The following is a 25,369-nucleotide window of genomic DNA, read 5'->3' on the forward strand; positions in this document are numbered from 1 at the left end:
CGGCATGACTTCTCCGGGCCCGTACAAGATACATACTCAATGAATATTTTTTATTTCAACGTGAGTGATTTAGTTTATGAACGAACTTTGAAACTTCGTTAAGACATCGCACTCAGAATTTGTTTAAAAATCCAAATTTTGGGCGACGACCTCACATTAATGAAAAAGCTATACAGCTGTAGTGCAAGTCCTATATTGTTATCATTTATGTACCATTATTTGGAGAGGTTGAACGAAAATAAATATCAGAGTAATAATTTTTTCATTGTGTATTGTTATACAGCAATCTTGTGTATCCATCCTCTCAACCATTTGCTGGAAAATTGCGATTTTGTCTTATATGACAGCTAAATTTATTTCAGTATCAGTGCGAGGGTACTTCTGTTTTAAGTGACACTTTAGTACATACTAAAATGTCTGCAATAACATGATGATCTTGATGATGATGGTGATAAAAATGTTGTCTGCGAAGACCATAAAACATAAGCCCTGTATTCCTACGATTTTGTCATATTTCTCGCTATCTCCTGTTACACGTTTTGCAATTTTGTGCCTTGCACTTTTTTTCTACTAGATGCCAAAAAATAGAAAAAGAGAAATTTCGACTTTTATCTCGAATGTTAGATTTTTTCTCGACAAGAACTGCATTTTGGTGCAGATAGGAATATCACTCACATCCCAGATGAAACCACACATTGTTCCACAGGTACGATCAGTCATTATCATTGCCGGATGCAGTAATATGACAAAGGAAAGATTAAGAGAAAAAGTAAAAATTTTCAATGTGTAAGTATAGTTGAATTGTTTCTATTTTTCTACACAAAGGCCTGCTTGTTAGTACAGCAGCTTGTCAACCAATCTGATAGTGAAGTTTTTCAATGGATTTCGAAGAAAATAACCTTCTTGGAAATTGTTATTGTTTTACAAAGAAAATGAACATTTTAACAAAGAAAAGGGTTTTGTACAAAGGTTTTTTTTCTAAAAGGGGAAATATTTCGTACAATCACCGTCACTTTTTGCACCCAGGAAATTTGGTTTTACATGTGAAATTACCTCATTGTGGTAGAAATGGAAATATTCTCACCGCTGTTGAATTTTTTTACCGCTATTTCTACCTTCAGCTCACGCTGGTTTCCTTTTCGGTCGTACGTGGGAAGGTCTGACACTATCCTGCGGATGGTCGTGGGTTTGCCCGCGCTCTTCCCGGTTTCCTCTCACTTACAATGCTGGCAGTCGTCGTATTAGTGAAATATTTTTGAGCATACACATTTTAAAAGAAATTATCAGGCATGACTCCAATTTTTCTGCGCACAAAGAAACGTACCACAAATAAGGCTGCACTTCAGTATGTCCAAGCTTTTTTAGATGTCAAAATTACCCATATCCACCAGCGACCGTTAAATCGGTATCCGTAAAAAACATTTTGGAGTAACTTTTCTCCTGCACAAATCGGGTGACCAAAAAAAAAAAAAAACAATGTGTCCTCGTTGTGCTTTAAAACCAAAGTCAAAAAGTTTCTTACAACATCATTCCAAAAGCACCAGTCCCTCCAACCAAAATTACACAAGGGTTCCGTTTCACAAAACGTCTGTATCCGTCTAAGGTCTGTTATCCGGCGAAGAGTACAGCCGACTTGTGGAAGCCGATAGGGTACATCTCGCTACCTCGATCTTTCTAATATTAGAAAAGTCGAGGTAGCTGGATGTCCTCTATCGGCTTTCATACTGACTACAGTAGCAGGTTTCAAAACAAATTGGCTAGGCTGTTTCAATGTGAAACTGTCTAAAGCTTATAGACGGCTATGTGAGTCCAAGTACAAGTATATTGTCCACTTGGCTTCAGAATATAGATTAATTAAATTACTACGATAATTTCTTCAGCATATTCGTTTTTGACAGAGTTTGCAAAGAGACGGAGACAACTCTCTCAAAAGACTGTCGAAGGAAACAAGAGTGCATAAATAAACCTTCAAAAATGGAATTCATAACACATTTAAAGGCGAATTTATTTCCTCACAGCCACCTGCACATGACTAAGGATTTTGGACTATCTTTCAAAATCGTAGAAAAAAAGCTTTAGTTGATAGACAAATATTTTCTTTATGAAACGGGCAAGACAAAGTTTCTAGTCTATTTCTTTTAAAAAAAATTTTTCTCTTAAAAATTTCTGTAAAATCAATTATACTCGCTACCAAAATTGCCTGTAGTCACTAACACGTAACACAAGAAGCTCTACGCATTGATGTGCTGTAGGTCTATATTATTGCAAGGAAAATTCAGTTAGAATACTTTTTCTCATTCATGATGATGAACTCCAAGCCTGGTTTCGACAGGAAGAACTGTTTGCTTCGGGTGACGTCACACCGTCCCACTGTAGTCGCATCGTCCTACTGTTGCCGCAGGTTTGATTTAACATCACTCACTACACACAACGCTTTCGACGTCACACATTTGAACACCACCTACTTCACACTTCCCCCTTGCACACTTTTCACACCTCCCTCTCGCACGCCACCCCCTCGCGAATCTCCAGCTTGCACATCTCCCCTCGCACACTTCCCTTGCACACCTTTCCCTCGCACACCTCTCCCCTCCCACACTTCCCCATCTAACACCCCACCACTTCGCTCCCCTCCCCTTCGCACAATTTCCTCTTAATAGAAAGTAACGAGTTAATTTACTATAAATCATTTATTCTCGAGACCACATTACACATAATATATAAAATGTATACAAAAAAGTTTAAAAGGATACAAGGATTTACCGGTTATTATAACAGGTTATACATGTACATTTATATTACATTTGGTTGTAATATCGAGCATGTACATTTATATTACATTTGGTTGTAATATCGATCATATAAGTTTGGTCTCATATGATGTATTAATCCTTCTTTGAATGGAGTACCTGGTCAGTGCAATGGCGCCTCGGGTGCAAGCTGAACTCACCATTGTGTTGGGTAGAAGATGGTAGACTCGATCCCACATCGAAAATTAGCAACCTGTGCTTGAGGTTCGATCATTTTTATTCGTCGGGGAAGTATGAAATAATGTTCAATAACTGTAATCTTACGTGGTTCAAGAAGATAATATCCAAGAAGAGTTCTCATCGTTTCCAGTGTCACACAGGAGCAAGTAGTTTTGCGAAAGTTTCGCTATTTGTTCTTACAACTCAGAAATGTAATAATGGTTTGCATGAACAAATGTTAATGTTTCAAAACTTTTTTTTGGTTTACATATGCAGCAAACGTTTAAAGGTGAGACATACGTGTCTTTGATCCAGCCCTGACGCTACTGTATACCTAACAAGGGTCTGGCAGAGAATTTATACAAGACGCCATTAGCCATCGACCACAAGACATGCAAGGGTGGCGCTAACTGTGGAACCATTAGACATATACCCGATACATTTGATGATAAAGCAGAGAGAACAATCGGTGACACCGATTTAACAGTGTCACCTAAAACACATTTTGGGTTTTTTACAGTGTATCAATGCTGTACCGATTTACACGGGCCAGATATTTTAAATATAGAGACGATTTCGTTCAATTCATGACATTATCGTTTCGTTGACGCACTTGACGATAACTTCTTCGTGGAGACCGACTGTGGTGTTTGCCCAGTCCGGGAAGGTGTCCAGTTTGAAGTATGCCCGCCCCCAGGTGTTGATGCCGAGGTTGACGATGCCAATACACATCAAGTTCAATACAATGCCAGCCTTCGCCTGAAGTGTAAGAGATGAACGGTACCACAGTGACTGGTAGACAGACCTCACTGAGTGAGTGACAGGTTACGTGTTCCAGTCACAACTGCTCCGATGGTTACTGAACAATGTATTTTTTTTTTTATTTTTTTATTTGATGGGTGTTTCACGCCATACTCAACAGTATTTCACTTGTACGACGGCGGTCAGGTTGCTGCAAGAGAGGAAGCCATCGTGAGCTGGACTTGAACTCACAAGTCGGCCACGGAGCCCCCCCCCCCCCATAAACTATCTAACGTGTGTACCATAGTCTCAAATATAACTAAGGTAAACAAAAAATCGTCCTTAGCTAGCGGACTTCCCAAGTGTTTCTGCTTGGCGCGGAACGGAGTTCCAGAGTAATCTGGAAGGCGCGGGGATCAAGTTCAGTTTTGAAATGGGTGACACATTTGCAAAGATGATACATGCATCACACCTGTAGCTTAATGACCATCGAAGCAGTTGCGGCTAGCGTTCGACCAAGTCCAGTTGCTTTGGCTGTCGCCTTACGTCAGGAGATCTGGGCAAGTGACTCGGTGCGGTTTCCCCCAAATACAAGTTAGATAACTCTTGTCGGAGAGTATGTCAATGCGGTACCACTTTCTGCCCAATGGTGACTCAGGTCCAAGCTAGATAACAATTGTCCTCTTGCAAGGCATGAGTGTTAGTACCAGCCTACACATCGTCATCCCAAAAGCAAGAATGAAAAATGGACTTTGCGATTTGGCACGAATTACTTAGATGGTGAATGTTTTTGAACAGTAAAAATGATGTTTGTGTGCTCACGAACCGATAAAAGTGCCGTGGATTAAAAGCATAGTCGGCATGTATTCAGTTCCGCAAAACAGTTTAAATGAGTACAAATTTAAAAAACGTTAAAAAAACAACAACAAATAATCAAAGGTAAAGTCGTGCATCAAATTTCACTTCAATACAATGAACCGTTCTGTAGAAAGTCCCAGAGAACTGATTCGTAAGGGACTGACGGGCGATTTTTATTTATTGATTTATTTGATTGATGTTTTACGCCGTGCTCAAGAATATTTCACTTATACGACGGCGGCCAGCATTACGGTGGGAGGAAACCGGGCAGAGCCCGGGGGAAACCCACGATCATTAAACATATAATCTCCTCTGGTATCGGTTAAGGACTAATTATAGCATTACTTTCAGCAGAAAACTTTAAATCAGACAAACCGAGATTCTATACGTACCATGTCCACCACACGAATGGCTCCGTAGGAAAACACAATTGCGTTCGGTGGCGTTGCCACTGGCAACATAAAGGCGAATGAGGACGCAATACATCCGGGTATTACCAGATATAGCGGGTGAACACCGATACCAACACTCTGAAACACAAAATGATTTGACATTAATACTTTTGGCGGACGAGAAATATGAAAGTATTATTACAATGTGCACAACACGGTCTTGCATGTAAGGCTTTGTGTACCATGCAGGTCAAGACACGACGGGTTACATCATGATCAGCTACATGGACGCCTAAAGTAGGGCATCTCACTGCGACTACAAGGCCCTTGATCGATGGGGTTGCGTGGTCGAATCCAGCTCTGGGTGTTTCTGCTGCGACTTCAAGTAAAACGATTTGTAGCGTACTTATTGGGTACTTGGCGAAGAACACAGAGTTAAAACACCAATCTAATAAATATATAAACACTAAAAATGGTGGATGCCATGAGCAACCAGCACCATGCTATGATGCTTTGCACATATCTATTTCCTACTCCCTGCGACTCATGGCCACTTCGATCCCTGCTCAATCGGTATAGTAGGCCTATAAGTATTATGTCGCCGTTTGCAGTCTGCTCCTGAAGTTCGCAGGATCGAATCCATTTCTAGTCTGTATGCTACGGCTTTAAGTCAGGAGGTGCGTGGGTATATGGGTAAGTGCTTTACTGTATCGGGCACTACGGCTTGCTCCTGCCATAGACCTAACATCCGCCCCTTCAGTGAAAAAATTCAACTGTTCAATTTAGAGCAACCATGGACATCAATAAAGTTAATAAATAGATTGATTAAAATATGAGATAAATACTCCAAGCGTGTTTTTATGTGACCAAACCATTGTCAGTAAGAGAAAATGCCTTACCAGCTGTCCGAGAATTGGCAGGAAGATGGTTGCTATGGCAACGTTACTCGTGACTTCCGTAATGGCGGCGATCATGATCGTGACGATGATACAAATGGCCCAGGGTGGAATGCCTTTAAACACAGTCAGTTCACTGGCTAGCAATTCGGAGAGACCAGAACTCTGTTAATCAAAGGACACAAAGGTAATTAACTAGGTTTCAGAACAATTACACATTTACAGCATAATAAGCTAGAGCTAGTAGAAGGACATGTTCTCACTGTCGCGGACCCGTTCTTTATCCTTGAGAATAAACAAGGCTGTGTGACAGAAACGATTGCCTCGGCTTCGGCCTTCAGGAGTGCGTTCATGCACACCCACCCGCTGTCGTGCGTCGTTGTTGACTTTGCTTTTATTAGTTTTCCTTATACACATATAAAAAAGGGCCAGAGCAGAACTATCGAGGAGGACAATGTGGATATTAGCCTTGAATACACGCATTCACATAATTTATTTATTTATTTATTTATTTATTTATTTATTTATTTATTTATTTATTTATTTATTTATTTATTTATACTAATGGTGCTTAACGCAAAACTCAAGATTAGTTTTACTTCTTTAAGCTGGCGGCCAATTTTATGGGTATAATATCACAGCCATGTCTTATTCCATAACTTTGCCTTGAATACCTCTGTACTTCCCTGGCTGGCTTCAGAATACTACTGCCGGCACCAAATAATTTGTCTGTCCGTAGTCACAGTCGTCTCAGCTATCAATTCCAGGTTGGTGTCCCCATGTATCATCACTAGCAAATCCACACAAGCATGAAACTAGTGTGGAAACTGAAACTTCTAACTCCAATCGCTATGTTTGATTCCATACTCCTCACAGTGAGGGGAATCATGTATACAGTTATCACTGCCACTACTACTAAACAAGATTGACTTTTTTCACACATATGGGCTAATTGTTAACGATTACGATCAGTCTCATCGGTAATGACCTTGTGGGAACCCATAATGAACACTAATCATTCAAAAGATTCCTGAAATAAATTAAACAAAATTGAAGAAAAGATTAAACAAGTACAAAATATGTTAGAAGTGTCAGTAGTTATCTCCCTTGTATGGGCTGTGAGGAGTATGCATTCAAACATGGTGGTTGGAGTTGAAATTTATCCCGTTTCCACTATAGTTTCATGCTTGTGTGGATTTACTAGTGATGATGGTGTAGTCACCTGGAATTGACTACGGACAGACAAATTATTTGGTGCCCAGCAGTAGTATACTGAAGCCAGCCAGGGAAGTACAGAGGTGCCCAAGGTAAGCTTATGGAACAAGACAGGGCTGTGATAGTGTACGTAATCACGTAATCTGAGGAGGTAGGGTGGAGGAGTGCTTTGGGTAAACCAACGAATTGTAGGGTGAATGAGTGCTTGGTATTTAACGTCGTACCGAACGATTTTTCAATCATATGACGACGAAGGAATCCTTCTTTGTAATGTGCCTCCTTGTTGCAGGGCGGATTTCCACCGCTCTTTTATCTAGTGCTGCTTCACTGAGACGCTTTGCCCAAGGTAAGTAAGTTGCCCTGCCCGAGCCATTATACGGGTCAACCAGTGGTTGCACTATTTCCTTCATGCCCAACGCCGAGCGAGGAAGTTACAACGGTCTCTTTAAGATCTTAGGTGTGACTGGACCCAGGATTGGCCCTGATCTACTAACTGTACTACTGGAGCCGGTGAACGACTAGTAGAAAACAAGTCCTAACGAATTTTATGTGGCATTTGTGTTCTTATCTCGTTTTGAAAATGTTCTCCTATTTTGGTTTGATTGTAGATGTTCTCGTTATCGTACCGAAAACCACTCACATTTTACTGCACAACATGGCTGCAATGCTGCTGAATTGGCGTTTAGCCATAATCCTTCAGTCGTTCAGTCATTCATGCATTCTTAGCGTACGATTAATACTCAGCGCTTAACAATTACAACAGAGCTGGCTTCATAGCATTGTTTGGGCTACAGTATGTATGAGCTGTCAATGTGTCACACTGCTACACATAGCGCTGTCCAATGCCCACTGATATTGATACTATACAACTTGAACCCACAGTGTTACCTGACATGCTTTAGCCAAAGCAAAACCTCCCCCCAGGAGCAAGACGATACCCCAGGAGAACTTATGGGTAACAGTGTGCCAGTCTAACAGAGCTGGGCGTGGGCCAGGTGGTGAATCGTCTGAAAAGGAAAAGAGATAACTCACAACTTTTTTAAAATAAGGGGTGTTGTCCCTATTGCTCTGTTTTCGTGTGATTGTATAGTAAACGTGATAGCAACACAGATTTTGCAGTGTTTTTAGATTAGCGATGTCTGATAAACTGCAATTAACATCACTGTACTTTTTACACCTAATTCTGCTTAAGCCATGGCGCTAAAGGGTGGTGTAGCTCCCTATATATAAAAATATACATGAACAATAAGACGAAAACCCCAACTGAGGTAAACTGCCAAGGGCCCAGATTTCGCCGGTCACGTGTGACCATTTGCCAACTATCACACTGTCGTCGCTGCTCTGGCTTTACTCTCCACGCTGTAGCCTATTTTATATAGGCTGTAGAACTCTCTCCAAATATCTCAGCTTACATTAGGAAGCGTTGCGACATTAGCAGAGTTTACAGCTCTGCAAGAGAAATGGGACTGACTCCCTAAAATCGCCATTGGGAAACTCATACACTGGTGAAGTGAAGGAATATTAGACACATTGTTTCGGTACTGATGGGTCAATTTTTAAATGTCTCATCTTATACTACTATGGTTTTTCAAAATCCGTCATCACAACATCTATACTATCACCCTAAGCTATACCTGTGGTAACGTTTTGCCAATTTGTTCATTAGTACCATACAACTATAACTAGAAACTAATATCTCATATAATTTTGGACATTTTTAAATTTTCTTTTCTTTCTTTTTTTATACATATATAAAATATATAGTTCTATTGTGAAAGCATATAAATCCATGCGTTTTATAATACATTCGTGTACCACTTGTCGACGAATAAGGATGTTCCATGTCTATAATCGCAAGGCCAATTCCCAAAAACGTCGTATAACACAAATCACCAAAGAACCAAGAAAGTACATAAAAAAACGAAAATGGGGCGGAATCATGCAAAGAAAAGCAGTCACCAGTTTTCAATTATATTGGAAAGACGCAAGGTGTGTTCTTGGCGAATGAGTGAAATCCGTATTCTGATGGTATATATAAAGCATATATTTCGGGAAGGCAGCACTGAGCATATATAATTGTGTTAAAAGTGGCATGGTTGACCACTGAAACAAATACATCCGCTAATGACGACCAAGAATTGCATTCTCACCATTACTGAACCGGCAACAGAAGAAATTTGGGCGGGTCGAGGGGAATATGAACAGAGACACGCACAACAAAATGGCGGGTGTTGAATCCGAGGCTGCCCTGTAAGAAAAAGAAAAACAAGCTTGAAGGTTCATTCTTCCATGCCAGTGTTTAAAGAGCTCTTCGCTTTTGGATGTCAAAAAGCATAGTGGTATTGTCGTTTGAAAGAACAAGAATACTATATGGCTTTTTTTGTCAAAATGTAACTTTCGGTGAATTCCTTTGCATTGTCTTTAATATGATGAACACAGAATTTCCAGCAATTCTAAACTAGTCACGACTAATAATTTGCAACTATCACCACTGCAATTATTTTTTTAGCTAATTCCACCATGATGACGTGGTGTATAAGTTGCTACTTTTTAGACACAAGGAGGCCGAATTTCACCGGTAATACATGTGAGCATTTACCAATTACACACTGTGGTTGCTACTCTTGTTTCACTCACTATGTGTAAGTCCTTAATTATATTATATTTCAATCATACTTTGGGTGAGTTGTACATCAAGTCAAGTCTTTCATGTTTCATGTCTCATTTCTCACAAATTTATTAAGTAATCAGACAACTCACTCTCCTGGAATGTACGTCCCCCAGCCATTGAAGAAATCTGACTCCCGAGTAAGCCATAGTAAAGCTAACGCCGCAAAGTGTAAGGACACCATGATTTCAGCAAAACTGTAAGGGGCAGAAGAAAAAAGATTTATTTATTTATTTATTTTATTGGTGTTTTACGCTGTACTCAAGAATATTTCACTTATACAACGGTGGCAAGCATTAATGTGCGAGGAAACCGGGCAGAGCCCGGGGGAAACCCACGACAATCCGCAGGTTGCTGACAGACCTTTCGGAGAGGAAGTCAGCATGAGCTGGACTTGAACTCACAGCGACCGCATAGGTGAGAGGCTCCTGGGTCATTATGCCGCGCTGCTGTGTTAACCACTTGGGCCAAGAAGGCCCCAAACAAAAATCAAATCTCTTTTATTTTATTTTATCTATTTAGAATAAATATTTATTTTAGGACCTGGTATTTCTGTTCTGCGGTTGTATATGCATTAAGAGGGACTCATTAAACATGTGGTAAAATTGACATCTTGATCCATACACTTAGCGTACTTAACGTGCAGGGGTTATATATACGGAGAAATGCATCGGATCAAGCAGATTCGTGTCAATTAGTACAGATAATGGTTGTACTTGGAGTTTCATATCATCGTGACACATCTTCCCGACTTAGGGCATTTTCCTGTTAAATTTCAAACCAGAATGCATCGCGGCACATTCGTCTATAAATAGAATCATGACATCGGTTGTCTCCGTGACTGTATGCACCAATCAATGTCCATTAGAGTACGCAGGTGGAGAATCATACGAAAGGAGCCATACTTCTCTCTATTTATGTACTTTTGATAATTCTTTCCACAAGAATTTGCTTAATAGCTAAACCTAATGGTATAAATACAGTTCGTTCGACATCATCGAAGCCCAAGAATATGAAGAGGACATCCACTCGGTTTCTTACTATAAATGTGTATGCTGGAGCGGGCCATGTGGTTACAGGTGTATGCTTGTCTTTAATCTCTGCAACACACGAGATGCAGGTTCAAAACCGGCCTTTGGACCGGAAAGTCCCCCGCTATCAATGCTTAATTGGTGACAATAACCATTCGACGGTGCTCGCGTGGCCGTTTGTGAAGCTCTTTGAAAACCATTTTGTTTGACACCAATCATTAAAGCGAAGCATTCTTGAGTATAGTGTTAAACAACACAACAAAAGTGAAGCATTCTTGAGTATAGTGTTAAACAACACAACAAAGGTGAATCATTCTTGTGTATGGCGTTAAAACAACACCACAAATGTGAACCATTCTTGAGTATGGCGTTAAACAACACTACAAATGTGAACCATTCTTGAGTATGGCGTTAAACAACACTACAAAAGTGAACCATTCTTGAGTATGGCGTTAAACAACACTACAAAAGTGAAACATTCTTGAGTATGGCGTTAAACAACACTACAAAAGTGAAACATTCTTGAGTATGGCGTTAAACAACACTACAAAAGTTAAACATTCTATTAAAGAATAAATAAATAAATAGTTTGTATTGCCCGATTGTAAATATGCACGTACCTAATTGGCCCCAGTTCCTCCAGCTCTTTGTTGAGAACTATTCTGGTTGATTTTGCTTCCCTGATCGATAATTCTGTCTTCTTCTTACACACAAATATGGAATTCCTGAAATAACACGGTCAATGTTAAAGACCGCACGATTTGTTATTTGTTAATATAATTGATGTTTATCACAGTACCCATCAATGTTTCAGGGTCACGCAGGCCACCAACTTTTCGGGTGGAATAAACCGAACAGAGCCCTGACAGTGTCAAACGTTTTTACCTTACAGTAGATATGTGTGGCGAGACAAAACTTCGTCTTACTTTAGAAATAGCTCTGTTTAGATACAAAACTATGGTCTCCATTTATTATTATTGTTTATTTGTCAGCAATATTGATACGATGAGATATTTCTACGCTTATCTTCCGTATAAACGTGTATTTCAAGCGGCTTTGTGTTTCGTGTCACAAATGATGAGTTTGCCGGCTGTAGTATCTCACACGAAACGAGAGACACATTGCCTATTGTGTAACTTGTATACCAGATATGTAATTTGACCACAATCATAGCTTGACAGAAACCGATTCCTAAGCAGTTACAGGACATAAATACAGAGAACATGTGTTTGCTGGAAGGATGTGGATCGAACTCTCCGGTTCATGTAGAAAAAAATTTCCTAATTGCTTATTTCATTTGCTTATGACATAAAGCGATTCTTTCTAGGATGACAGTTCTAAAAGAAATCACTGCAAGAGCTGACTTTAGGAAATTTGTGGCCAAAAATACCCCGCAGTACCTTAGTCAATAGCAAATTGTCTTCCGAATTCAATGTCCTCTAAGAAATCATGTGACATGAACGCCATACTTGCCTGAAACCGAGGAAATGAATCTGCAGCCAGAGGTACGTGACGAACAGTGCCAGTACAGAACAGGGAAACGCGAAAACAAACCAACTGGTAAAGTTTATACCAGCCTTTTCGTCAAACATCCTGTGAGAGAAACAAATACAAATGCTTGTGTTTACCATCATAACACGTAAGACAAGTGTGCTCCAGCGTATACATGCTCTACCCAAAATGCTGGCAAAGACATGTATTAATTCCGCATGAACAAAAGATTTCGGGATCTGAAGAAAAAAATGACATATTTTTATGCTCTTATATATCTGATAGATTAAGTGATAAAGTCACAGTCTAAAATTACGATTTTCGGTTATCAGATAGTAAAGGCATGCACTCCCTGGTTATTTTATTTTATTTTTTTTTTCGTTGAGAAGACGGTTGTATTGTTTGTTTGTTTGTTTGTCCGACGTGCAGATCATCTGAATGTTGGACTGAGCTTATCGACAAACTGATTGATTTGGTTAATGACGTATTTTTGTTTACCAAAATACCTCCTATACCTCCTTAAAGGCTGAATATTTAACTCCTTAATGAGGCGATGCTTCCCGTGCAATGGCGACTCACGTCCAAGCTGGACAGACAATCGTTCTATTGTAATACCTGAGTACGACAATTAGCCCTGAAACTGTCATCGCAAAGGTATAAGATTTCACAATACACCACCAAGCTTTTTGCGGTTTACTTTGTAAAAGAAAAGTTCCCTAGCGATTGGCTGGTTGACTGGATGTACTGCACTTACGAAGCAGTCGCATCATGCGCCTGGGGCAAGGCTCACGGCAACTTTTAATACAGGAAAGAGATCTACGTCATCATGGTACATACACTTGACTTAGCGCCGCGACGGTTTTGTAACACTGGCCCCTGTACATGTACATCGATTGATTTTCGGCCGATTTCTTTATATCCAGTATAGCCAAAGTGGCATTACTCATTCATAATATTTTTGTAAAAAAGTGTATGCTTACGTATCTGTGACGCCTTTAGCCACCAGATTTGGCCCTGTGCCCGTCAGAGTAGACACGCCCCCGCACGTGGCTGCATAGGCCACGCACAGGGTCACTCCTTTCCGCATCTTGCTCAGTTCCTCTTTCTGAGCCTTGCTGATATCTGCACCAGTATCAGTGACATCATAGCTGAAATATATTACAAAATTTCTATTGATTTGTCTGATTGTTGTTTAGCACCATTCACAAGAATGTTTCACTTTAACGATGGCGGTCATTGTTATGGGTGGAGTCAGAATCTAATCGAACACCAGCACTTCTGGTTCTACGAGTGCCTCTATCCCTTCCTCTTTCAGGCCACACCGCTAATCAGGTGACTGAGGAATAGACCGCTAATGTCAGTGTTTCAGAACCACAATGTCTCTCTTCAGCGTTTACAACATTTATTCTCCAACAGCATGACGTAAACGCTTTTTACTTTTTTAATTCACCGCGACCTACTGTGACATGCGCAGTCTATAAACACAGGTTTATCATAAAATATCAAATCACGTACCTCTTGGAATTGTTCTCGGGCATCGTATTTTTTTCGTGGTTTGACATCTCAATGTAAACCACTGGCTTATCTCCCTTGTCGTCATCTTCAGCGTTAGGATTGGACAACACGATAGCACCGTCTGAACCTTTCATTTCTTTTTCTGAAATCAGTTGTAGAATTCGTTGGACTGACTGATTCGGGTTTACGCTGATTCCAACATTTAAATTATTTTCGGTTTTATCAGGACCACATAATGGTTTACAATGGTTTCTATTTATCATTCATTATTTATCATTTATTGATGGAGACATCAAGCCGATGATACTATGATGACACTTAATGCTTTCAAAGAATTCCGATATCAAATTCGGTAAATTTATGCACTTTCTTGGACATGCCGACCTCCGAACGAAAAAGCTACAAAAATTATTTCTTCTTTCGCTACTGTCCCGCTTGAGTGGCCTCGTCATGCAGTTACGAACCCGACTACTCGCATACAACTGAAATATCCGTCCGTATCTCAGGGTCGACCACTAGTGTAGTGCTGTATTGTTATTGGGATACCGTGTTCCCCAGGTCTATTCCACACACAAGAGCCCCATCGCGGTCTTATAAATTAAATATTCCTGAGTACGTTGTTAAAACACCATTAATTACCCATAAATATTAAAACAATTTAATTTTAATCTGCTCGGTGAGTGAATCCTTTCAAACTGTGAGTTTACATCTGCATTACAAGAATACACTATGTTGTTAATTTGGATAGGACGGTACTGGAGCCTTCGAGTCATCAACTCTGTTACCACAGTTATGACGACTAAAAAATAGCGGTGTAATGGTTTAGATGGCTGACATTACACTGGTAACTTCAGCGACTAGGGTTTTTTTTTATCGCAGCTAGTATGCCTAACATCATACTGGTAGCCTCTTTCCTCACCAGGTTAGTTATAGCAGCTACCGTAGCTAACAGCAGACTAGTAGTCTGTCAACTCACCAGACTTTTTACCAGCATTCATGTTCTTGTAGCTGCTCTCCCTGGTACGGACTAGCTGCTCTATGACGGCCTGGGCAATAGGCACCATCATGGCGGTGGTGGCCGTATTGCTGATCCACATGGATAGGAAGGCTGTGGGCACCATAAATCCAATCATTAGCCTGAAAGTCAGACAGAAATATGAATAATAATTACCAAACCCCAATCATCAATCGGAAAATGAGATATGGAGTAACATGAATATGGAGAGTAGTAATTGTCAGACCCCGATCATCAGCCTGAAACTGAGATATGGAGTAACATGAATATGGAGAGTAGTAATTATCAGACCCCGATCATCAGCCTGAAACTGAGATATGGAGTAACATGAATATGGAGAGTAGTAATTATCAGACCCCGATCATCAGCCTGAATTTGAGATATGGAGCAACATGAATATGGAGAGTAGTAATTATCAGACCCCGATCATCAGCCTGAAACTGAGATATGGAGCAACATGAATATGGAGAGTAGTAATTATCAGACCCCGATCATCAGCCTGAATTTGAGATATGGAGCAACATGAATATGGAGAGTAGTAATTATCAGACCCCGATCATCAGCCTGAAAATGAGATAGGAGTCAACATGAGCGTGGACAGTAGTAATTACCAAAACCCCAATCAGTCTGCAAATAGATAGGAGTCAACATGAGCGTGGACAACAGTAATTTACCAGGCCCCAATTATCAGTCTGAAAATTGATAGGAGTGAACATTATCGTGGACAGTAGTCATTACCAGACCCCTTAATAACATGTACAGCAGGATCATACATCCCTGCAGTTAGCAGCATTTCCACTCAGAGCACCCTAACCCAGGGCATTCACATCGTGTCGTTAGGCTTATCAACAGTCATGGACTTCGTGCAGCTGTAAATGAAGAATCGTGTTTTTTCTTTCTTACAAAATGTAAAAAGAAATGTATTTATTTACTTGATTGATGTGTTACGCCGTTCTCAAGAATATTTCATTTGTAAGACGGCGGCCAAGGTTATGGTGAGAGAAAACCGGGCATAGCCTGGTGGAAATCCACGACCGGAAAAAAGAGCCCTTTACCAGAAAAAAATCTAACAGCAGAAGCAATACACTGGGAGCATATCCATACTGGTTTGTCATATTCAGTTTACATGAGAGATAAGACCATATGTTATGAAGTAATGCTACCTCTATACATGAATGAATGGAGTGAGTTAGTGAGTGCTTGGGGTTTAAAGTCGTATACGTAACAATTTTTCAGACATATGACGACGGAGGAATCCTTAGAGTGCATGTAATGTGCCTTCTTGTTGCAGGTGGATTTCCACCGCTCTTTTATCTAGTGCTGCTTCACTGAGACGACTAACCGATGGCAAGTAAGCTGCCCCGCCCCACCCGAGCCATTATACTGATGCGGGTCAACCCAGTCGTTGGACTTCCCATTAATGCTGAACGCCAAGCGAGGAATCTACCACTTCCTATTTTAAGGTCTTAGGTGTGACCTGACCCCAGGCTGACTATGGGATTTACAGCCCCCGAAGCCGGTGGGTGAATTGTAGAGGAATAGACGGGCCCCTGACCACACAGAACACTACCCCTGATAAGAGATACAGCTGCTTAAAATCATAAGTGATGTCGCTCAGCAGTCATAGGTGACAACAGGATTTATCACATCTTTAATCTAATCATATCGAAAACGATTTGGTCAGCTTTATAAGCAGTGTTATAAACGTGTCTTTACATCGGGTTAGAACCATTGAATTACAAGCATTGGTAGTTAGTTAAGCTGTGAATGTAATACATTCCTGGAGCTCATTAGAGACAAGATAGATGTTACAGTCCTGTTCACAATGAAAGAAGTGGAGAGTCCAAACTCTCCGAGAAGAACTGGATGAGTTGGACGATTGAGACGCCACCTGGTGGACTTCTATTCATCACTTGTTGTAACGGTCAAATGAGGAACACTTTACGTCTAAACCAGTCCCCAGCCAACTGCAAGCTTTGGGAAACACACCTCATTTTCCCCTGTGACGCTGCAGTGCTTGAAAACTACATCTTTGCTTTATGGGTACAACTATATATTTGAAGGAACTGCTACACACATATGGCAGAAAAGAACAGGGAGTACACGGTGTTGGACCGACTTTTTTGGCCGGGTTATGTTCCTCATTTTTAAGGTCACTCCCCCGGGGCTGACTGGATGCGTCTAAATCTACCAATGACAAAATATTCTATTCGATGCATATAGGAGAAGAGCGAACATCAATACTGGAAGGATTTCATCATTGTTGGCAGGATAATACTAATACGTGAGGCGGTGCACAGGAAGAGGGTCAGTGCTTCCCTGTTAAATATTGATAATGAATTGAGTTTTGGAGTTAGTTCGGATTGTGGGTTCGTGGTGTGTTTTATCAGTTTCTTTACCTGTCTGTTGCCAACTGTTTTATACCAAGTAACCGACTTTATTTATTTATTTGACTGGTGTTTTACGCCGTACTCAAAATTTCACTTCTACTACGGTGACCAGCATTATAGTGGGAGAAAACCGGACACAGCCCGGGTGAAACACAGGACCATCCCCCGCTTGCTGGTAGACCTTCTCACGTACGTCAGGAGAGGAAGCCAGCATGAGCTGGACTTGAACTCACAGCGACAACATTGGTGAGAGGCTTCTGGGTCATTACGCTGCGCTAGCGCGCTAACCAGCCAACATCACTGCATTTTTCACCAAATTCTGGTTACGTCATGGTGCTAAGGGGGCGTGTACGTTACAACCTTTTAAGCATACATTTATAAACCGTCGGGGTAAAAACCTAACAGGTAAATTGACAACAGGGCATATTTCACCAGTTACGGGGGTACCATTTGCCAGCTAACACCCTGTCGTCACCGGTCTGGTTTTACTCTCTATGAGCTTTTTAAAATATTTTTGGGCACATCCTCCAGCTAACTTAATACCCCAAATACCCAGTCGCTTACCCAGTAAAATTAATTCTTACCTAGGTCGATTGGTTAGCTCATGATAAACAACTCACTTACGGTACTGAAATAAGCCTTTAAAGCGACATATCTATTTCAGAAGTGAATCAATACAGGCTTTGTGCAATCGGCACGTAGCATTGCTCATTAAATTAGGCTTCTTAAATAGAGAAAAGTACATGTGTCTGAACCAGGATCTATTTTGTCCGTTTTGGACAGGTTTTACTCTCTATGTGCTTTTTAAAATATTTTTATCGCAAGGTCAATTCCCAAAACGACGTATAACACAAACCACCAAAGAACTAAGAAAGTGCTAGTGTATAAAGACGTACATAACACGCAGTATGCTTCAAGAAACCCACCCCTGGACATTGTCACAAATGCATCTAACCCGATTATTTTTTGTTCGGACAGGGATTAACAAAGAAAACCTTCCTGTCCATACATATGATGTTTCTGCCTGTGTAAGTCTATACTTCCCCAGACGTTTACCCGATAAAATGATAACTAAGCACAGGTAACCACAGGACAGACAGTTTCAACAATCCTCACCGATTACAGGTTCGATCCTATGTGTGGCTATTACGTAAGGTGTTTTTCACGAACCTGGTGAAGGGTGGCGGTTGTCAGAAGGTACTCGTGTTTCTTATACCCACCGTCATACGAAAGATTTCTTCAGTGTGACAATGAACAACCCGACGATCAAATAAATCAACAGATCTTTGGAAGAAAACTAAAAATGTTTATCAGAAGAACAATTCAAAAACTATGCGTAAAATTACTTTCAGTTTTTTTTTCTGTTTGTTTATAGATTTTGATTTAAAGAAAGTGAAATCCTTTTAATTGCGTTTAGTGGGCATAATGAATAGCTAGTATTTGGAAACTCTGTCCCCACAAATAGTTTCCCACACCCTATATACAGATTGCAACAGCTATAGCCCTTAGAACCGATAAGGAAAAACATGCCCATGTTCACACTAAAACTTAGCCTCTGGATGAACATAAAGAAAGAAAGGTGATGTGACCGCAGAGTGTACTATAATGACGGTATTGTCTGTAAAGATCGCCACAGAATGCAAACAGTTGGAAGTGTTCAACTGTCTATTATGAAACCTAAAATCATAAAGTAATCTACTTTTACGTGTGGTTTTCAGTTGTCAGTCTCATGAGACTAACTGTTTCCTTTTACTTAGAGCGCTGGCTTACCACTTGGGCTCGGCCCCCACCAGCAGCAACACCCTGAGAGCGATTCGCTTATGAAGGTTCCACTTCTCCACTGCCACAGCTACCATTAGGCCCCCAACAAACAGCATGTTCGTATCCTGGTATAAAGAAGAACAAAAGCGCTTGTTTTGTAAATTTATTTTAAATAATCCATTACTCAGGAACTTGTAAATTGTTTCAAGGTTTCACCACAGAATGACACATCTGTTTTGATTCACAGTACAGAAAACATGAAGATAATTTTTCAGAATAATTGAGTTAATAATTGTAAGGAAATTGATATAACTCCCTGAACACCAAAATTATTAGTTAAAATTAACAGAAAGTCTGTTATCAGAGTGATGCTAGAATCTGTTCTGTTATTGCATAAGATTATTCCGTTAAATATAACAGACATATTCAAGTAATTCAACATAAAGACTTTATTAAACTAACAGGATTGGCACAAGTTGTCATTTTACAACAAAAGAATACATTCTAGCATCACTGAGACAATAGATTTTCTGTTAAATTTAGCAGATTAATGTTTTGAGTGAATGGACACACCAGGTACAGGTTGAATCTGGGCCACGGACTGTAAATTTGTGCATTTTCTGCCCCGTGTTTACTGTTTGTGGGCCCTTGGTGCCAAAAAGCAGTCGATTTGCAGCCGTTTGCGCAGTGATGAAGACCACCTGTCTTCCACCAATAAGGTGTGCGTATCTGTATGTAATATGTGAGGAATTTCCTCAATAACTTGTGAAAGGTCGGTTATTTATGCCACCCATTTTCTCTCACCTATAAAACTGACCAGAAATAATTTACTGCTCAAAATTGGACGTTTCAAAACACCAAACCAGTTCCTTGTTATGCAATGTTTGTCTGGGCTTGCTTCATGGTGTGTAAATCTTGTATCTTTTATAAACTGTGAAGATGGAGTAAACATGTCAACAACAAAAAAGAAATTTGGTAAAACTGATATAAAGTTTTTGTGAAAAAATGGCTTTGGAGCCGAATCCCTGCTGTTACTCTTACCTTGAGGTACTCTCTGCTGAGGTCCTTCGCTTCGGCAACTCCCAGCAAAGGGAAGATAACCATGGGAAGAAGTGCGGTTACCGGAAGGGGGATAGTCTCCGTTACCCAGTAGATGGCCATCACTAGTAAACCATATGCGCCTTTGGCCTCCTGTCAATGTATCAATCAAAACACGTCAGCAACGTGCCCAACTGAAAACCACAATGAATACTGCAGTGTCGTTAGTTTTTGAAGTTCTAGAGCAAGCCTGTTCAGGCATGCACAGTCCCAGGTTAAGGCTCTAGGCAGCGATTTAACATTATAATTTTTATTAAGTCTAAATTTATTACAACACTTTCTTATTGGATTAATATCTTCTATTTGTATACTTTCTCCAGTTTCAACACATTGGTTCCAAATGTACACATTTTAATCAAATTTCTAATTTTGACTGAAGTCAAACCTTGCTTTGAGGAATTGGTTTCAGAAAGAATAATATTAGATACTGATTGATTTTGTTGAAATTTTCGACCGCTGTTTTGTCTTTGTGGTCCATCAAAAGGGCGGTACGAAAGGGGCTTTACTATTGTTCCTTCATTTGTTGAAATATTCAACCAATTTATAAATATAAGCGACTTTTTTCCTTTTCCTGAAATACTCGACTTCTTTTTCTTTTTCTGAAACATTCGACTTGTTTTTCATGGCTTGAAACGTCGTTGATATGCGCATGGAAGTTGGCCTGATCCTGGATGTCACAGACGGCGGACTATACACATTTGACCTTTGAAAACGGTATTTACAACCTCCTATGCCTATAAAGTCCGACTTGCTAAACAGGTCCCAAACTTTGTGTAAAGCACAAGTGTCCCCGATAGCGCCTTTATATGGAGCCAAAAGGAGGACACGGATAGGACCAATTATTATTCAGCACACGTTGTCCATAATTTTGTATACTCACACCGGCGACAGTATAGGCTGTTAGAACCATGCATGTCTGGTATACATTAGACATGTATGCATAGCTCAACTCTTAAATGTATTATCATTTCCATGTACTATGTTTTTCTGTTGAAGATGAATATTGAAGCCGTCCACTGGCCTGCACTCCCTGCAAATATTTAATAAGTGGATGAAGTTTTTTTTTCTTTTGAGAGGGACCTAAGGGCACTATACGTCACTACCTGCAACAGGTCTCTGTGTGTTAAAGTTCCACGAGTGTTACACGTCAATGTATGTTGCAGGTCCCCGTGTAACTGCTTGTTATAGGCCCAGGAATGTTACACGTGACGGGTACCTTTGTGTTACACGTCACTGCGTGTTACACGCCCGTGGAAAGTGTTATGCATTTTGTTTCATTGTGATTTACTACTGTTACAGAGCAATACTTGATTACATTTTGTACTGCTCAGATACACAACCGTGTTGCCCAGTTCCTTTGTAGTTTATTTACTGTTATATAGCAATACTTTGTTTATATGTTGTTGTATTGCTCAGATACACAGCCGTGTTGCCCAGTTCCTTTGGAGTTTATCACTGTTACATAGCAATACTTTGTTTATATCTTGTTGGGGGCGTCCGTGGCTCAGTTGGTTAGCATAACGACCCAGGAGCCTCTCACCAATACTGTCGCTGTGAGTTCAAGTACAGTTCATGCTAGCTTGATGATTTACGCCTTACTCAAGAATATTTCACTTAAACGACGGAGGCCAGCATTATGGTGAGAGGAAACCAGCCAGAGACCGGGGGAAACTCACGACCATCCGCAGGTTACTGAAAGACCTTCCCAGGCACGACCGGAGAGGAAAGTGTCAGTTTGATTGACAGGGTATGTATGGATTATTATTGTATGGGTTTAGCATATTGTACAGCCTTTTCGCAAGTCTAGGCCTGGCATTAATACGATCTGTTCACCTCCTGGCTCTGTATACACAAGGCTGTAAGTTCATCGCCAAGATTTAATCTGTTTTGAAAGTGACATACAGGCGGCGCTCTACTTTTTCCCTGTACTAAGGGGAAGACCTACTTCTGTGTTATTTGCCTTTGTTTGAATTGTTTCTTTAGCACGTGTGTTTGAATACTGGTTATTCATGGGAATAATGAAACTCTTCAGGTTTGTAAATACATATGTGCTGATCTCGGTCAACCTTCGCTGGTTAGGTGATGTAGACTATTTCTAGATGGTTAATAGCTAAATGCAGAGTTTTGTGAGTTTCTCTTGTGAAATTTTTATTGCTGTATTTATTTATTTCAATTTTTTTTTAATTTTTAGAACTCTTTATACTTTTATACCTAGATGTTCAACTCTCTGGAGGGAAAGTTGCTTAAAAGATTCTGTCAGTAACTTGCCAAAGGTTGGTGGTTTATTTCGGACACTCCAATCATAAACTGAGCGTATAAGTCAAAAAATCTTCAGTATGGCGTGAAAAAACAATCAGATTTCAGTTTTTGCGGCGGGAATTTTCATTCGCATTTCTGCACACACAGCCATTGATGACCTAATCTATAATAACTTTATCGTCAAGTCTGGCTTTGTTATAAACCTTGCACGTGTCACCACAACCTTATCACATACAATGCAGATCGATAGACGCACTCAAAGTCCGTGTGACATAACAAACAAGAGCGATGTTCAAGGCTATTCTCCATAAACCAATTCAGAACCTCATAAGTCTAACCTTCGACTATATCCTGGTGATGTCAGGTCGATGTACCAGAATGATTTGGCTATCTCAAGGTAAGCAGACCCAATAACCTTTAACCCTTAGTCTTATCCATGTGAAATTGTAGCAGCAATAGTATTCACGTTATGTAAAACAAACACTCACTCTTACAGTCCCGTGGGAGCGGTAGATCCAGGGTCAATCCTGGGCCGAGTCACACCACAGACTTTAAAAGAGAAAGTTGTAGCTTCCTCGCTTGGTGTTCAACAGGAAGAGCATAGTGCAACGACTGGTTGACCCGTATCAACATAATGGCTCGGGCGGGGCGACTTACTTGCCTTCGGTAAGACTTTTCAGTGAAGCCGGACTAGTTAAAAGAGCGGTGGAAATCCGTCCTGCAACAAGGAGGCACATTACATGCATTCCTTCGTCGTCATATGACCGACATATTGTTAAATACGACGTTAAATCCCAAGCACTCACTCACTCACTTGAAGTCCCGAATACGTGGACCTCAACTGAAGGTATGCGATATGATGAAAGACTACAAAAAAGGTGTGAGCGACATCCGTGGCCGAGTTGTTAGCGTGCTAGCGCAGAACAATGTTACTGGGGCCTCTTACTAATGCAATCACTGTGAGTTCATGTCCATTCCATGGTGGCTTTCCCGCTAGGAAAACTCCAGCGAATAAATACATAAATGAAAAGTTTTGTGGAGCACAAAAATAAGCGGATTCATACAACTGGCCAGTAGATGATTGTCTCATCAGATGTAAGGATGTACACGTTACAGACATTAGATGTACACGTTACATACATTAGTTGTACACGTCACAGACATCCATTTCTGCTACTATGGCGTAAGTTTCTGCCATTGTGCGGTCATTTTTTGCCACCATGGAGTCAATTTTCTGCCAGCGTGGCGTCACTTTCTTGTTCTTGCCACAAACTACGGAGGGACGTGGTGGGAGTGGGAGGTCTCAAGGAATCCCTGTCGATTGCTGGAAATGAATCAATGCCTCGAGGATCCTAGCGATTGTGAGACAAGCGCCTTAACCACGACCTATGCCATGTCAAAAGACACTTGTACTTAGCCCTGTACATTACCACTCCCCAATCCGTTTAATAAACAGTCGTTCTCTTAGTGTTTGAATACGGCATTTAGCAAAAAGTGATGTTTTCTTTAATACAGGCTTCAACTCTTAACTTTTCGATGTAACTTGCGTGTGAAGAGCTCTCAGTTACGATGTTTAAATATGTTTAAAATAGCTTGTTGTCTTCAAACAGCTTTGAATTAAACAGTTTACGCTCGCGCTCTTCCCTTTAGTCAGCTAGGTGGACCAGAGGTCTGGTAAGGAATATTGTCTTGTATGTTACGGAATATAGTCCAGAATGTTACGTAATGTCGTCTTGGATGTTACGGAATACCGCCCGGGATGTTACGAAATATCGTCTGGTATTTTATGGAATATCGTCTTGTATTTTACGGAATATCGTCTTGTATGTTATGGAATATCATCTTGTATTTTACGGAATATTGTCTTGTATGTTACGGAATATCTTCTTGTATATTATGAAATATCGTCTTGTATTTTACGGAATATGGTCATGTATGTTATGGAATATCGTCTTGTATTTTACGCGATTTCGTCTTGTATTTTACGGAATATCGTCTTGTATGTTATGGACTATTGTCTTGTATGTCACGGAATATCGTCTTGTATGTTACGGAATATAGCCCAGGATGTTACGGAATATCGCCTTGTATGTTATGGAATATCGTCTTGTATTTTACAGAATATGGTCTTGTATGTCACAGAATATCGTCCAGGAGGTTACGGAATACCGTCCAGGATGTTACGGAATATCGTTTAGGAGGATACGGAATACCATCCAGGAGGTTACGGATATATCGTTCAGGAGGTTACGGAATACCATCCAGGATGTCACGGATATATCGTTCAGGAGGTTACGGAATACCGTCCAGGAGGTTACGGATACATCGTTCAGGAGGTTACGGATACATCGTTCAGGAGGTTACGGAATACCGTCCAGGAGGTTACGGATATATCATTCAGGAGGTTACAGAATACGGTCCAGGATGTTACGGAATAGTACTGCCCGAAGGGAGGCAGGGGGCAACATCGCAATCATAAGGCAATAAGTTTGGAGACAGTTTCGAACCTTGCGACCAGAAGTCAAAACAAATCAAGTTTGAGGGCAGTTTCAAACCTTGTGACCAGAAGTCAAAACAAGGTAAAAGAAATAAAAGGGAGTCTTGAACATTGCGATCCGAAAGTAGTAGAAATTATGGACAACGGCAGTATCAAACGAAATCAGGGCAACTTGAAACGCTGGAACTTGAAGATAAAAGACACCAATGGCCAAAATATGCCAAAGCCACATCAGAAGAGTACTTTGTGAAACATAAAGGAGTTGGGCGGAGGACTGGGAGGGGGGAGAGAGTAAAGTGTGTAAATAGCACGGGGGTGAGGGATTTATCAAGCGCTGTGTCTGTGTTATACTATCGAAGCTGTATGATACAGTTCGTGAGGTTGACTTAATGTGGAAAACCACTCACCTTTCCAGGCACCACGATTGGTAATGGCAGCAGCAACAATGGGGTTAATATCACCACGAAAGTCTGTCGAAATGCCCACAACTCACGCAACACTTTGCCCATTTTGAATTTTCAGCACTTAGAACCGTAAGACGCTGTATTGGTATTCTTTTTCTCTCTCTCTCTG

General features: G+C 40.6%; 1 protein-coding gene across 1 annotated transcript; it reads right to left on the reverse strand.

Moving 5' to 3' along the window:
- Window positions 1-3,198: 3,198 nt before the first annotated feature.
- Window positions 3,199-25,369, reverse strand: LOC135476445 (Na(+)/citrate cotransporter-like). The gene is made up of 14 exons (XM_064756473.1): window positions 25,204-25,369; window positions 19,984-20,133; window positions 18,952-19,067; window positions 14,753-14,913; window positions 13,777-13,918; window positions 13,242-13,409; window positions 12,244-12,363; window positions 11,391-11,495; window positions 9,832-9,936; window positions 9,222-9,319; window positions 7,960-8,078; window positions 5,860-6,021; window positions 4,961-5,098; window positions 3,199-3,728 (listed from the first exon to the last, which is right to left on the reverse strand). Exons 1-14 carry the CDS (start codon window positions 25,303-25,305, stop codon window positions 3,555-3,557), a joined length of 1,860 nt encoding a protein of 619 aa, XP_064612543.1. The 5' UTR covers window positions 25,306-25,369; the 3' UTR covers window positions 3,199-3,554.

This window comes from Liolophura sinensis, chromosome 10, assembly GCF_032854445.1.
Source record: "Liolophura sinensis isolate JHLJ2023 chromosome 10, CUHK_Ljap_v2, whole genome shotgun sequence".
Lineage (NCBI taxonomy): Eukaryota > Metazoa > Mollusca > Polyplacophora > Chitonida > Chitonidae > Liolophura > Liolophura sinensis.

What these genes read in the sequence shown, in the direction of transcription:
- LOC135476445 (XM_064756473.1), bottom strand. Translation starts at nt 25,305, where the DNA reads ATGGGCAAAGTGTTGCGTGAGTTGTGGGCATTTCGACAGACTTTCGTG. An exon ending in TCAGCAGAGAGTACCTCAAG is followed by an intron (nt 19,068 to 19,983) that starts GTAAGAGTAACA and finishes TCTTTATACCAG; the next exon opens with GATACGAACATGCTGTTTGT. An exon ending in GAGGAACTGGGGCCAATTAG is followed by an intron (nt 9,937 to 11,390) that starts GTACGTGCATAT and finishes TGCCCCTTACAG; the next exon opens with TTTTGCTGAAATCATGGTGT.